Source organism: Festucalex cinctus, chromosome 2 (genome assembly GCF_051991245.1).
Source record: "Festucalex cinctus isolate MCC-2025b chromosome 2, RoL_Fcin_1.0, whole genome shotgun sequence".
NCBI classification, from domain to species: Eukaryota; Metazoa; Chordata; class Actinopteri; order Syngnathiformes; family Syngnathidae; genus Festucalex; species Festucalex cinctus.
In genome coordinates this window covers 6,178,966-6,191,819 of record NC_135412.1, presented here as the reverse complement: position 1 = coordinate 6,191,819, position 12,854 = coordinate 6,178,966, and the positions used below count along the sequence as shown (strand labels likewise).

The 12,854-nt window shown below is 40.3% G+C and overlaps 1 protein-coding gene across 4 annotated transcripts in view; it reads right to left on the bottom strand.

Annotated features, from left to right (window-relative positions):
• Positions 1 to 8,683: 8,683 nt before the first annotated feature.
• The window catches only part of spry2 (sprouty RTK signaling antagonist 2), a 55,857-nt gene continuing 51,686 nt past the window's right edge, over positions 8,684 to 12,854 (bottom strand). For all 4 annotated transcript variants that reach the window (XM_077512431.1, XM_077512434.1, XM_077512433.1 and 1 more), the window contains one exon: positions 8,684 to 10,736. In XM_077512431.1, coding sequence (XP_077368557.1) covers positions 9,879 to 10,736 — 858 coding nt within the window. In that variant the 3' untranslated portion in view covers positions 8,684 to 9,878. The remainder of the gene's footprint in view (positions 10,737 to 12,854) is intronic.

The following is a 12,854-nucleotide window of genomic DNA, read 5'->3' as shown; positions in this document are numbered from 1 at the left end:
ATAATTTATTTTTAACTTTAGTGAGAAAAAATATTTTCTTAAATAAATTTAACATAAAGGGTGTAGATTCAAAAATAAACTTTTTTTTAAACATCGGATAGAGTTGATAAAAACTCATGGTGTTCCCAAAAACCTCGTCTGCATAAAGGGGTGTAGATTCAAAAATAAACTTTTTTTTGTAAAATATATATAAGGAAATGTAAGGAACAATGGGTTTTATATCCAGATTATCCACTCAATTCAACACACGTTCAGCATTTGCGGCCTCAAATCTAAAAAAAATAAATAAATAAAATAAGTCGATTCGTGTTAAAAATAAGAGAAGTTGAGTCGATTTTAAAAAAAGTAGTTAGTGACAGCCCTAATATATATATATATATATATATATATATATATATATATATACAGGACTGTTTAAGAGAATTGAATTGAATTAGAAATTGTGGTAAAGTCCATTATTTTCTGTTATGCAATTAAATAAGCAAAAATGCCATACATTCTGGAATCATTACAAATCAACTGAAATATTGCAAACCTTTTATTGTTTTAATATTGCTGATTATGTCAGCCACATGTCAGCCTTGACATGTGGAGGTGCGGAACTCCTGGAGAGCAACCTTGTCTTGTTTTCACAGCAAACAGCCTCTATGAAAGTCTTGCTACCTCTCCTCCACCTCTGAACAGTAGCCTCCTTTCACGCCCATCGCTTCAGGGCCCTATTAATAATTTGACGTGTTCCTTCAAAGATTAATTACAGGATTCTTTGAGACTGCAATTATGCAGGGTGGAGAGTCTTTTTTTTTTTTTTTTTTTTTTTTTTTTTCTCCATAAGCCTTCTCCACCCCCATTTCCAGACCCAATTTCCCACTTATGGAGACCAAAAGAGGGCGTTGAAGCATAGGTACAAATTAAGAGTAAGTAGCACTTCTATACTACCAGCAAATGTCTTGAATTTTCCAAGCAGCTGGCCAACTAATGAAATAAGATCAAATAAACATGGACTGACTCACACTAAGATTGAAGGAGATGCTTTTGAATTTAACAGAGTAGAAGACTTCCAGTTCCTGGTTTTGCGTGAGATGCCCTGCTCTCCAATGAGCATGTATGTACTGCTGGTGTACAGAACACATGAAACGCATGCATTGATGCAAAGTGCATGTAAACAACTACAGAAGTGTCAACATTGGGTAGCAGCAACACAGGAGTAAACAATCATAAATACATTGTGCATATATTAACTCATTCCCTCCCAGCCATTTTCACATTTCGCAACCCCCTTCGCTCCCAGCTGTTTTTACTGCATTTTGACTAATTTTGCAAGGTCCACAGAATATTCTGTTCCATTGCTATAAAACCATGGAACCTACCAAAAGAAATATTAGTCTCTTCTTTCACCAGGAAAAAAAAAAAAAAGTGTATTTGTGTCTGTTTCCGTTTTGCAGCGGCTAGTATTAGAATATAGCTCAGTTTCATCATTATTCATATTCCTGGTGAAAACAATGGCAAAAAGAGCTTGTTGCAACATGGCCCTGGCTGATCTCTTATACTCTGCTGCCACCTGCTGGCCGTTTTAGTAATAACTACCATTGCTTTAAGCAACCCACTTCATGCCTGAAGCTGTATCAAAGCCTTCTGTATGCTCTCGCATAAAGGAAAAACATAAAAACGTATAAATATGTTTTTGGGAGTGAAGGACAAACTATTAAAAGACGTATAAATACGTTTTTGGGTTTGAATGAGTTAAACATTATATAGCCTACTCTGGTTTAGCTGACCTGGACTGACTCCAACTCACTAGTTTAAATGAACGGAACCTGAAATTTATTTTTCTTTATTAAATGATGGACACCCTGAATCTAGTATTTGAGAGCATATTTCATGATCTATTTGATTAGATTCCATCTGCTGCTTTATACACTCGAAAAAGAGAATTGTTAAACCAATTTAGTATAAAACAGAGAATTGTAATGCACTCATAATTAATTAAACTTAATATATCACTTTGGCTGGCTGGCAACCAGTTCAGGGTGTACCGCGCCTACTGCCCGAGACCAGCTTGGATAGGCTCCAGCACCCCTGCGACCCTTGTAAGGAAAAGCGGCGAAGAAGATTGGGACTTGAAACAGTTTTATTAAAGGGGCTGTCTGCCGGATTCACTCAGGAAAATGCACTTTTTAAATACAGGATGTACACACTTTAACTTTCTCTCAGTCTACACATCTGTGTTTATGTTAATCTTTGGTGGGGGGGGGGGGGTGTCGCAAACGGGGCCGAGCGAACGTGGCGGCTGCGTGACGTCACTCCCACGGCAATTTGAAAGCACGCACGGATTTATTTATTTTTCACTCACTCACTCACTCACTCACTCACTCACTCACAGAAGCTTACGTGTGTGAGCCACCAAAGATTAACATAAACACAGATGTGTAGACTGAGAGAAAGTTAAAGTGTGTACATCCTGTATTTAAAAAGTGCATTTTCCTGAGTGAATCCGGCAGACTGCGCCTTTAAGTTGGTCACAATTCTCTTTTGAGAGTGTACACCAGAATGCGTCACATTATTTCAACATAACCTCATACAATGTACCGTATTTGCTTTAATGATATAAACATTTGATTTGTTGCATCACAGAGCCTCACGTTAACATCTACGTATGTAAATAAATATGAATGGAAATGTGGATGTTGGTGTACACAAGTCCCACATTGTTCCTCCTCTCTGTCTGCTTGCGATAACAATGAACCATTCATTTGCCCCACGAAGGCCCCGGCTGATTCCAGCTTTACATTCTGACCCACACTCGGGCTGCCGCTCCTCCTCTCTTTTCCTCTAAGATTCAACATCAGTTGTTAGCAGACGTGGGAAGTAACGAAGTACAAATACTCCTAATATGTAAACGAAGAAGACCTGAAATTTGTTTTGAGCCTTCCAGTTGATCGAATAGTTAGAAGGTAAGGCTTCACATGAGAGGCAATTGTTGCATAATTACAGCTCTGGAATTAGGTTATTTGAAAGGGAGGTCCCCATTCCCAGCTTCAGTTAAGCTTTCTCTGTTCTAATAGATCCATTAGATTCTTGATACATTATAAAGAAACTATTTTAATTCTACAGGTTTTTAAAGTCGAACGTTTTACTTTTGACCCCATTACATTCCTAGTGAGTCTTCATTGTTATAATTTACATTTAGTCTTTAGTATTTTTATTGTCTTTAGAACAATGTGTGGCCAATATCATAGGATAGTTTTTGAGGGTGGGTGAGGCAGGGGGGGGGTCATTTAAAACACACACCGCAGACATACTGTAAAGTACAACAATGCAGACTCACTGTAATGTAATTAGGTCAAAAGTAAAGTGTTCATTTTATAGGAATAAAATTACTTAGTTACTTTCAAACGTATCAATAATCTATATGTTTGTTTTTCATGTTGTATCGCGTTGTTGTGAACGCGCACTTTGGCATATGCATAAAAAGGTGTTTGTTCACCTGTAGTGTGGTTGCCGTAGTTGGCTATCCAAGATGGCGGGATCTTCCGCGCATGCGCGTCACCGATCGTGCAGGGCCACCGATAGAGTCTTGACAGGCACAAAGGCGGAAGTGCAAGTACTGGGGCGCGGCCCACACGTCGCAAAACCGGAACCCGGAAACGAAGCTGATGTGTGACACCCGGGAAGTCCCGCCTCCTCCGTGGCATATAACGCCTTGGGCTGTGTCACTTGTCAAATCCCTCTGCGGACAGAACTGAGGAAAAGCTAGTCTGCCTCCTGTCGTCTGCCCTTAAGCAAGGCACTGTGACCCCAGCAAAGGATGTGCAGCATTGTCAATGTGCCCCTTTCACTCTAACTTTGCTCTTCAGCAGAGTTTCAGATGAATTTCCCCCTTGAGGGATTAACAAATAAAAATAGCCAAAGCTTTGGACAAAATCATGTCAACAGCTTTGGTAATCCAATATGTGTATTTCTGAGAATTTGATATGTACTGGCCTCTTTCTGCAGGGTCGTTGAACGCATGCCAACCACAGGAAGTTGTTTTCTGAAAATATCCCAATGACGTATGTGTGCTTTGCTTGGCTGTCTCGCCACTAACTTCTTTCTTCACTACCCAGTCAGCTTTAGAATTGTTTTAAAATTCTACTACTGGTGTGCAAATCTGAATGGTTTGAGTCCTGAATAGAATTTGACTGTTAGACGCCAGCCATTCTATTTGCCTCATGATTATTACTCTAGTCTGAATGCTAACGCTAACGAGGTGCTACAGGAGCGTCATGACACCACTAACGCAATCCATGCAATCAGAAGCATTTTACAAGATTTCAGGTGATTTTAACCACTCCCAAGTTTTCACCAGCTTGTCACTATAGCAACGTGGCATACATACATGAACATATGAGGTGCATATCTTCTCTGGCCTTATCGCCATACGACTGGACCCACCCTATAAATCAATGGGGATACGATCCAAGCCCACAGACGGTGAGTGTGCTTCTCTGTGCACATGCAAACTGGCAAATGTTCATGGAAACACTTTCAAGAAGGAGAAGTTGTGGTTGAAGACATTTTATCCATCCTGGGATTCATCTCAAAATGCATTGATGATGTCTCCAACAAAAAGTCCATCACTATCTACCTGAACCAGAAGCCCTAGTTGAATACAGAGATGAGAGAGCACTGTTAATTAAAGGCGCTGGATGCTGCCTTTGCAGGGCACACTATCGATCAAATCTCAGGGCAGCAAGATGGGGAAATAGTAAAGCAAGAATCCCACATTTGCCTGCTCTTCCTTGGGCTGAGTCGATCACTGGACTTCCTGACCTTAACTCATCTGCTCCCAATAACGTGTAAATACGTTTTTTTTTTAAATGTTCTAAGTGTCCCAAAGACGTATTTATACTTTTTATTTATTTATTTATTTATTTTTTATGCTAGAGCATACAGAAGGCTTTGATGCAGCCTCTCAAATGCAAAGAACGGTTTCAGAAATGGTAGTTATTACACAAACGGCCAGCAGGTGGCAGCAGAGCAAAGGAGATCAACCAGGGCCATCTAGAAAAAAAAAAAAAAGCTAAATTACTTACAATTTTAAATAGATTTGTCAAAACTGATGTAACTTAGCTCACTTCTAATGCTAATTGCTGCAAAACGGAAACAGATAGAAACATACTTTTTTTCCTGGTGAAAGAAGAGACTTTAATCTTTCTTTTGATAGGTTCCATGCTTTTATAGCCATAAAACACAATATTCTGTGGGCCTTGCAAAATCAGTCAAAATCCAGTAAAACAGCCGGGAGCGAACGGGATTGCTTCTGTGAAAATGGCTGGGAGTGAATTTAACAGACCGTAAAAAGGGAACTAGTAAGTATAAATGACCACCATTTGCCTTACTATTTCCTTTGCATCAAATTGATCAGTTGTGCCATTCATCCACTATACATTCAACTTATGTTGCAGTGTGATGATGCACAGCCCATGTTCGGGTCTGTACACAAAACAAATCGGCTTTTCCTTTATATATGAGTTCAGCTCAGGAAAAAAAACAGAATTGTTGCATCTGCTTTTTGTGGAGTGCACATCTGGCCTACTGCTGGGTGTTCACTTTTGTGCACACAGTGAAAATTGACCTTTGGTTATTTGGTTTCACCTTGAACTGAATAATCTTTGAAGTTGCACCTCCGCTGTCACAGGGTGGCGGGCGTCAATGACGCAATTCTTTCTAAGCGCTGCTGTTTAATTGCTTAAAGCATCGGACATCACACACACACACGCGCACAAAGCAGCCATGAAGAAAAACTTAGCTTCCTTCATGTCTTCCTGTGCTGTGTTCTGCCCTGGTGAGCAGGTTCAATAAGCTGCCATGTCCAACAACTGCCGTAGTCAGCGGGGGACGTTGCATCTAAAACCAACAAAGGGTCCTCACACAGAGGCATTTTAGCACAAACAAGCAAAGGTGCTTTATTTATTTATTGTTAAATTTTAATGAAAACAGAAATAAGCTTGGTTAGAAAAATACTAAGAAAAATATCAGAGAAATATACATATATATATATATATATATATATATATATATATATATATATATATTAGGGGTGTTAAAAAAATCGATTCGGCAATATATCGCGATATTACAGCGTGCAATTCTCGAATCGATCCAATAGGCGGCCGAATCGATTTTTAAACATTCATTTTTGATGGAAAAATATTCAACAAAACATGTTATTTAGGGTTAGGGTTCAAACCTTAAGCATGGATGATGACTTGAATTGACTTGACTTGAAGTTTCAGATAAATAAACAATAGATTTTCAAACAAATCTTACAGTGTACATGTACAAGTTTACTGATTATTTTGTAAAAATAAATAAATAAATAAATATACAATTACAACAATCAACTTATACATTCATATTGGGATTAATCGGTATCGAATCGAATCGTAACCTATGAATCGTGATGCGAATCGAATCGTCAGGAACTAGGCACTTCACACCCCTAATATATATATATATATATATATATATATATATATATATATATAAAATACAAAATTTCTAACATAAGCGGGTAGCTAAATAAACTAATTTATTACCCATTATTCAAACCAGGATGAATGCAGGGTTTGCTAAAAACGGGGCAAAACTTTTCGGTCTTTGTCATTGAAAGTGGTGCTGTTAACCCTTAGCACTCTTCATTCCTAACATAAGCCCCGTCTTCATTCATAGAAGTGACAATGGTTGCAGGGAGGCCTGTGGTTGGCGAGATAAAGACCAAACACAAGGACAAGTCTCTCTTTTCTCCCTCTAATGGGATTTGGCCCCTTTCTATCACCCTGCACTGCAGAATAGGTGAGAGTTGATAATCATGTCAAACCCCCCCCCCCGTCCGCGCCCCCATGTCAATCAGAAAGGCTGTGGATGAAAAGCAAACAAGTGAGAGCAAGTTGCACCTCAGAGTGTCAATCAAGATGCTGAATGCAAACCGTGCTGCAACACAACTGTGTGCTGTCAACAAGTGTCACGTGCTTGTTTGGCCAGCAGGGACATTCAAAACCCAGGAATTCCAGAACAAACCTTTGATATAAGCATTGAAAAGCACAGAAAAGAAGCAGATTTTGTCAGCAGATTGAGCAAGGCTTATTAGCATAAAAAAAATAAAAAAATGACAGACTCTTTCAGACTTCAAGGTTATTTTATTTTAAATGTTAATATAGTTGCATTTTCACTGAAACTCAGCTAGTCTCCAGCACTGACAAAAATAAATACTTTGCATTATAAAACAATAAACCTTCAAATAAATATATACTTTTTAAATTCACACTAAGAAATGTTGAAATTAGAAAATAAAGTTATATAGGTCACTGCACAATTGTACAAACTGATGATTTATTCTGAAGCATCTGACCCGAAATGACAAGTGATGAAATCTACATTCCAGTGAACGTAAAAAGCAGTTGTCACAGTTGGAACTGGAGTATTCTATGTACAAAAATAAAGCATCTCACTAATGCACACAAAGTTAGTTATTAGACTTCTGTTCTGAGACTTAAGTCAATGAAGTTTAAACTACAGTACCACCAAGTTGGGTCCAGTCCTCCAGACCTCCGCCAAGCCCCAAAAATACCATTTTGGTCGTGATGGACAAATGAAGCTTCATGAAGCACTTGTGATATATATATGTAGTTTTTTTTTTTTTTTTTTTTACTCCTCTAGATGGCGATCTTTGTTTAACGCGGCAGTGCACTGCTGAAATTGAATTAATTTCCACTGCACTAGCCTTTATCTTTAAACCAAGAGCACCATCTAGGGAAGTTAAAAATAAATAAATAAAAAAATAAAAAAATACAAAAGCGCTTCATGAAGCTTCATTTGTCCGTCACTACATTTTGGATCAGCACCAAATTGTACACCTTCATAGATCCCTTGGCAACCTACTGTGTATTTGCCAACAAGCTTCACGCAGCAGACCATGGGAATTCAAGGCAAAAAAATAAAAATACAATAAATCCTCTATCCTAACTTGTATCTGGATTCACAGCGACATGAAATTGGCTCTTCCCCACCCCTCGACACAGTTCATGTGTAATCCTGCTCAAGACACACACAAACATCGTTGAAAACATACAACTTCCTTGTGAGCGGGAAAAACAAGTTTTGCAAGGCACAAAAATGGCCTGCAGAAGAGTGGAGTGCGTGTTTTGGTTTTACTTTCAAGTACGGACTCAAAATGCTGTCATGCAGGTACGGTGCCGGCAGGTAGTTCAAGGCATGGAGAAGGTCTTATACGGCCACTTCAACTACATCCACTCACTCCCTACGTTTACATGCAAAGATTGACGCCGCAGTTTTAAGTCGCATGTGTAAACACCTTCATCTGACCGAGTTTGACATTTTATTAGGTGGATTAACCTACATTATTTGATTGGGAACCAAATTCCTCTTCTCATGACTTAATGTTAACATCTACTTTTTGCACGTACGTATACACAATAGTTGACTGTAACGATAACAATTCAGAGGACCAGTGGAAGCTGTGTGGGGGCCGTGTTTGGACTGACAAGGAAATTCATTTGTTCAACATCTTATTAAAGTAGTCAATATTCTTAAAAAAGTATTTTGGTGTAAGGGAAACAGGAATGTAGACCCCCCCCCCCCCCCCCCCCAAAAAAAAAAAAAAAAAAGTTGGATAAATTTTTTTTAAGCCGTTTTTAGAGAGGATCACAGCCAGACAAGCTAAAAATATTTGGGTCCAAAACAAGGCAAATTGCGTTAAAGAGTGACTGACCAATCTTTTTAAGTTGTTCATGTAACCTAAAAGGTTGGGTCAAATGAATAACCTGCAAAACATTTTTAAATGGGTTGTTTTGTGCAAAAAAATAAATGAAATAAAATAATAAAATAAAAAGAATAAAAAATTAATAAGAATAATAATAATTAGGGTGTTTTGTGGGTTATTCAATTGACCAAACCTTTTGGGTTAAAAAAAAACAACAACAAAAAAAACCAAAAGGTTAGATTGGTTCTTGTTTGACCCAATATGGGACGGGTTATTTTTGACCCAACTGTTTTTAGGGTGAAAAGTGCCAGAACATCTGTGAAACATCACCTTTTGTTGTTGTTTTTTTGGCACTATTAAAGAAAAAAAAAAAGTATACATCCATATTTTTTGTTTATCCATGACCCCCCTTCAAAAAAAAAAAAAAAAAAAAAAGGCACTGGTAAACAATCTTCAATGGTGCCTCTCGTTACTCAGTACAAAAAGTAAATGTGAATGTGAAGACCATCCACATCAAGCACAGTATTATTCCTATTTAATCAAACTTTATGTATTATTTACTTTATATCAATTATTGTTCTGTTCTTATGACCTTGCATAGTCTGCTACAACTGCAACATAACTTCACAAACAAATTTGTAATATATTTTTACTTAGTGTAATAAGTTAACTTTTGTAGGTCATATTTCATTGTTCTTGACACATGCTGCCACTTCATGTGAACACTTTGACTCATTTGTCTTATAACAATTTCCACGAGGACCGTTATAAAATGTGCAAAATTAAAGTATTGTATTTTTCTCTACCTTTGAGCGACACCATGACCACAAGAGTCAAGAGAGACCTGTTTTGTTCAACAACAACAACAAAAAATCTAACGATCATAAATTACGCCATGTACAAGATGAGATGAGTTTAGAAAAGGACAAATGAAGTTCACCTGTGAAGGTTAGAGTGCAGTTTTTTTCATCCTGAAATTTCACCCCAAGGTCAAATTTCCCTCAATTATTGCAAGAAGTGCAAAGCTCAAATGAACCCAGTGCATGTCGAAACCCAATTATGGTGAGTAACCCGATTAACTTTTGCATGTAAACGTAACGACTCTCGCACGCGCGTTCTAAACCGGCTTGCTCACGGGCTGGCAGCGGGTCGAGTTCGTGCACCGGCAGCCGGGCCGCGTCGCTCGGTCATAGCACCTCTGGCACGCGGCGACGCATCCTCTCGCTGGAAGGTAGCACAGCAGGCACGGGAAGATGACGGCCAGGAGGGTCACGGCGGTCCAGCGGGCGCAGCAGTGCGCCTGCGTGCAAGAGAAGGGCTTGTCGGCGCACGTGTCCTCGTCGTCGCTGGAGCAGTGGTAGAACAGCCCCTTGACGCAGCACACGCACGTGCAACACTCCACCGCGTGCTCCAGCGAGCACACGCAACGCCTGCCGCACACCCAGCAGGAGGGCAGCGCCCGAGGCCGTCTGCATTCGGCGCAGCGGCACCGGCCGCAGCGCTCGCACTTGCGGTGGGCGGCGGCCGCCAACGGTTTCGGCGCTTTTCCGTTTGAAATTGGCGCCGTTTGCGCGGGCTGGGCACTGACGATCTGGTCAGCGAGTGCCGTGACGCCGAGGGTCTGAGTGTCCTCCGCGCCGGGGGGCCGCATCACGTTTGCGTGCAGGTCCTGAACATCACCGGGCCTCTCTTCCCGGGTGTCCTGTTGAATGGCGGGAAATTGTGACGGAACCGGGTCACTCTTCCGTGAGGTCCTTCGGGCAACCGCGGGTCCTTCTGTGTACTCATTGCGGCTCCCAGTTATCCTCACGTGATCCAATGCCAGCGCGCCATCGTGAGGCCTCGGCTGCGGCCTCACATCGTCAGGTGATGACCGCCCGCGGTGTCCCCCTCCCCCGTCGCTGGAGATCGGATTTCTGGGATCCATCGTGGGATTGAAGCGCCACTCGAGCTGGCATGGGACACATTTGAAATCCTGCAAGAGAGACAAATCACTTATATAAAAGTACATGAGCAAATGATGCCATGTAAAATTGCAAATGATAACAGATGCTGAAGCGGGCAAAAGTGATAAATAGTGTGGTCAGACAACACAACTGTGTCAAACTGGATTTAATATGTATCTATTTTGTGTCATGTTTTGTGATAAGATAAGGAGGTGATAATGTGAGTGGACACTTAACAAATAATGTTAAGAAAATGTCATGTTTTTGCTGTTGTTTAACTTGTTTGCATAGTGCACGTTACTCTGCAATTACGCAGCTATTTGACAGCATCCCCTCAAAACGTCAAAATAAAACAAAACTTCACCTTTCAGAATGACCTTTTAATGTGGGCAGTCTACGGCACACCTCTAGGGATGGGCGAGTACTGATACCAGGTATCGGTATCGGGCCGATACCAGCCCTTTTCCAAGTACTCGAGTACTCGTGACGCATACGAGTACAAGTGACCGATGGCAGAGGGGGAAGACGTTAAGCGAGTCCTCCTTGCCTGTAACTGGCGTTAGCTTGCAGCAGTTTTTCACCAAAACTTCACCGGTTTGGAAATACTTCAAAATTGTTCATCTTAAATAGTGATGGACCGATGTGGTTTTTCCAAGGCCGATACCGATACAGATTATTTGTAATCAAGTAGGCCGATAACCGATATTTCAAGCCGATATTCATTTGCAGTAAAATGGGGGGGGGGGGATTCTTTTAAACTATATATAATTTCTCACAGAGTAACAAATTCATGCGAATGTAGCTCATTTGGGGTTTTTATTAGGGTTCGGAAAAACGTTTCAAAAAGATTTTCGCGGTGAAAAATTGTGTGAATATGTTCCAAATGTGTTTACGACAAATAAAAACTGACTGCGAACATCTTACAAATCCTGATGAAAACCCCAAATTCGCTACGTACGCAAGTATCCCCTGCTCAGTGAGCTTTATCGGCCTTCAGATTAAAAAAATGGCCGATGCCGATATTTGTCAAAATGCCAAATATCGGCACCGAAAATCGGCCCGGCCGATTATCGGTCTATCCCTAATCTTAAACTAAAAGAGCATTTTTGTGTTTTATTTTGAGCGTTAAGAATATTGAAGAGTGACTGTGCTGTTTTTTTGTTGTTGTCAAAATTAAAGGAAATATATTTGTTTAAAAATATCTTTTAGTGACTTTTTTTTTAAATTTGGCAAAATGTACTACTGGTATCGGCAGTTGGTATCGGTATCGGTGAGTACTGAGGGTCTGAGTATCGTATCGGTCTGAAAAAAAGTGGTATCGAACATCCCTAGTCTAATCAATCATCATCTTGATATGGCACACTTGTGAGGTGGGATGGATTATCTCGGCAAAGGAGAAGTGCTCACTATCACATAGTTAGACTGGTTTGTGAACAACATTTGAGAGAAATAGTGATGTTTTGTATGTGGAAGAAGTTTTATCTTTGAGTTAATCTCATTAAAACATGGGAGCAAAAACAAGTGTTGGGTTTATATTTTTGTTGAGTGTATTTTAGAATATCAAATGAGAATCTCGGTGCGGGGTCCTGAGGGCTACACAGATTTCTGATGGCGCTATAGCAACACGAGCCCTGGTGCAACGCCATCCTGGGCCACTCTGCTCCCCACCATATTATTTATTTTTTTTATCCAACAAAGTTCAACAATGAAGGACATCCCCAAAACAAAGCAACTGTATTAAACAACTGAACTGTATGAAACTAAACTGTAACTTTGTGGGAGCAGTGATTTGGAGGCTGCAAAGAAGGCCCACTAGTTCACTCATGAGGGGAACAGGATGTGGGTGGGGTTTCATTCGGCCACCATTCTTCTCCTGTGCACTGCATGCACGCAGGCCACAGTGGCAACTGACATGACTGGCAAACAGATGGCACGAGCATTCGTCTACGATACGCCCATAGGAAATGTGTTGTATCAGAAGGTTTTCTTGTTTGTTATTATTCAGGTGGGGGGGATGCAGTGTGCGTCTGACGTCTCGCACCTCCCCATAAACGAAACACACTTACGTGTTTTACTTAGGAAGTTGCGAGTTGCAAAAACAAACAAGACAGAGATTAGTGACGCGGTTGAAAGCAGTCGATGTCATG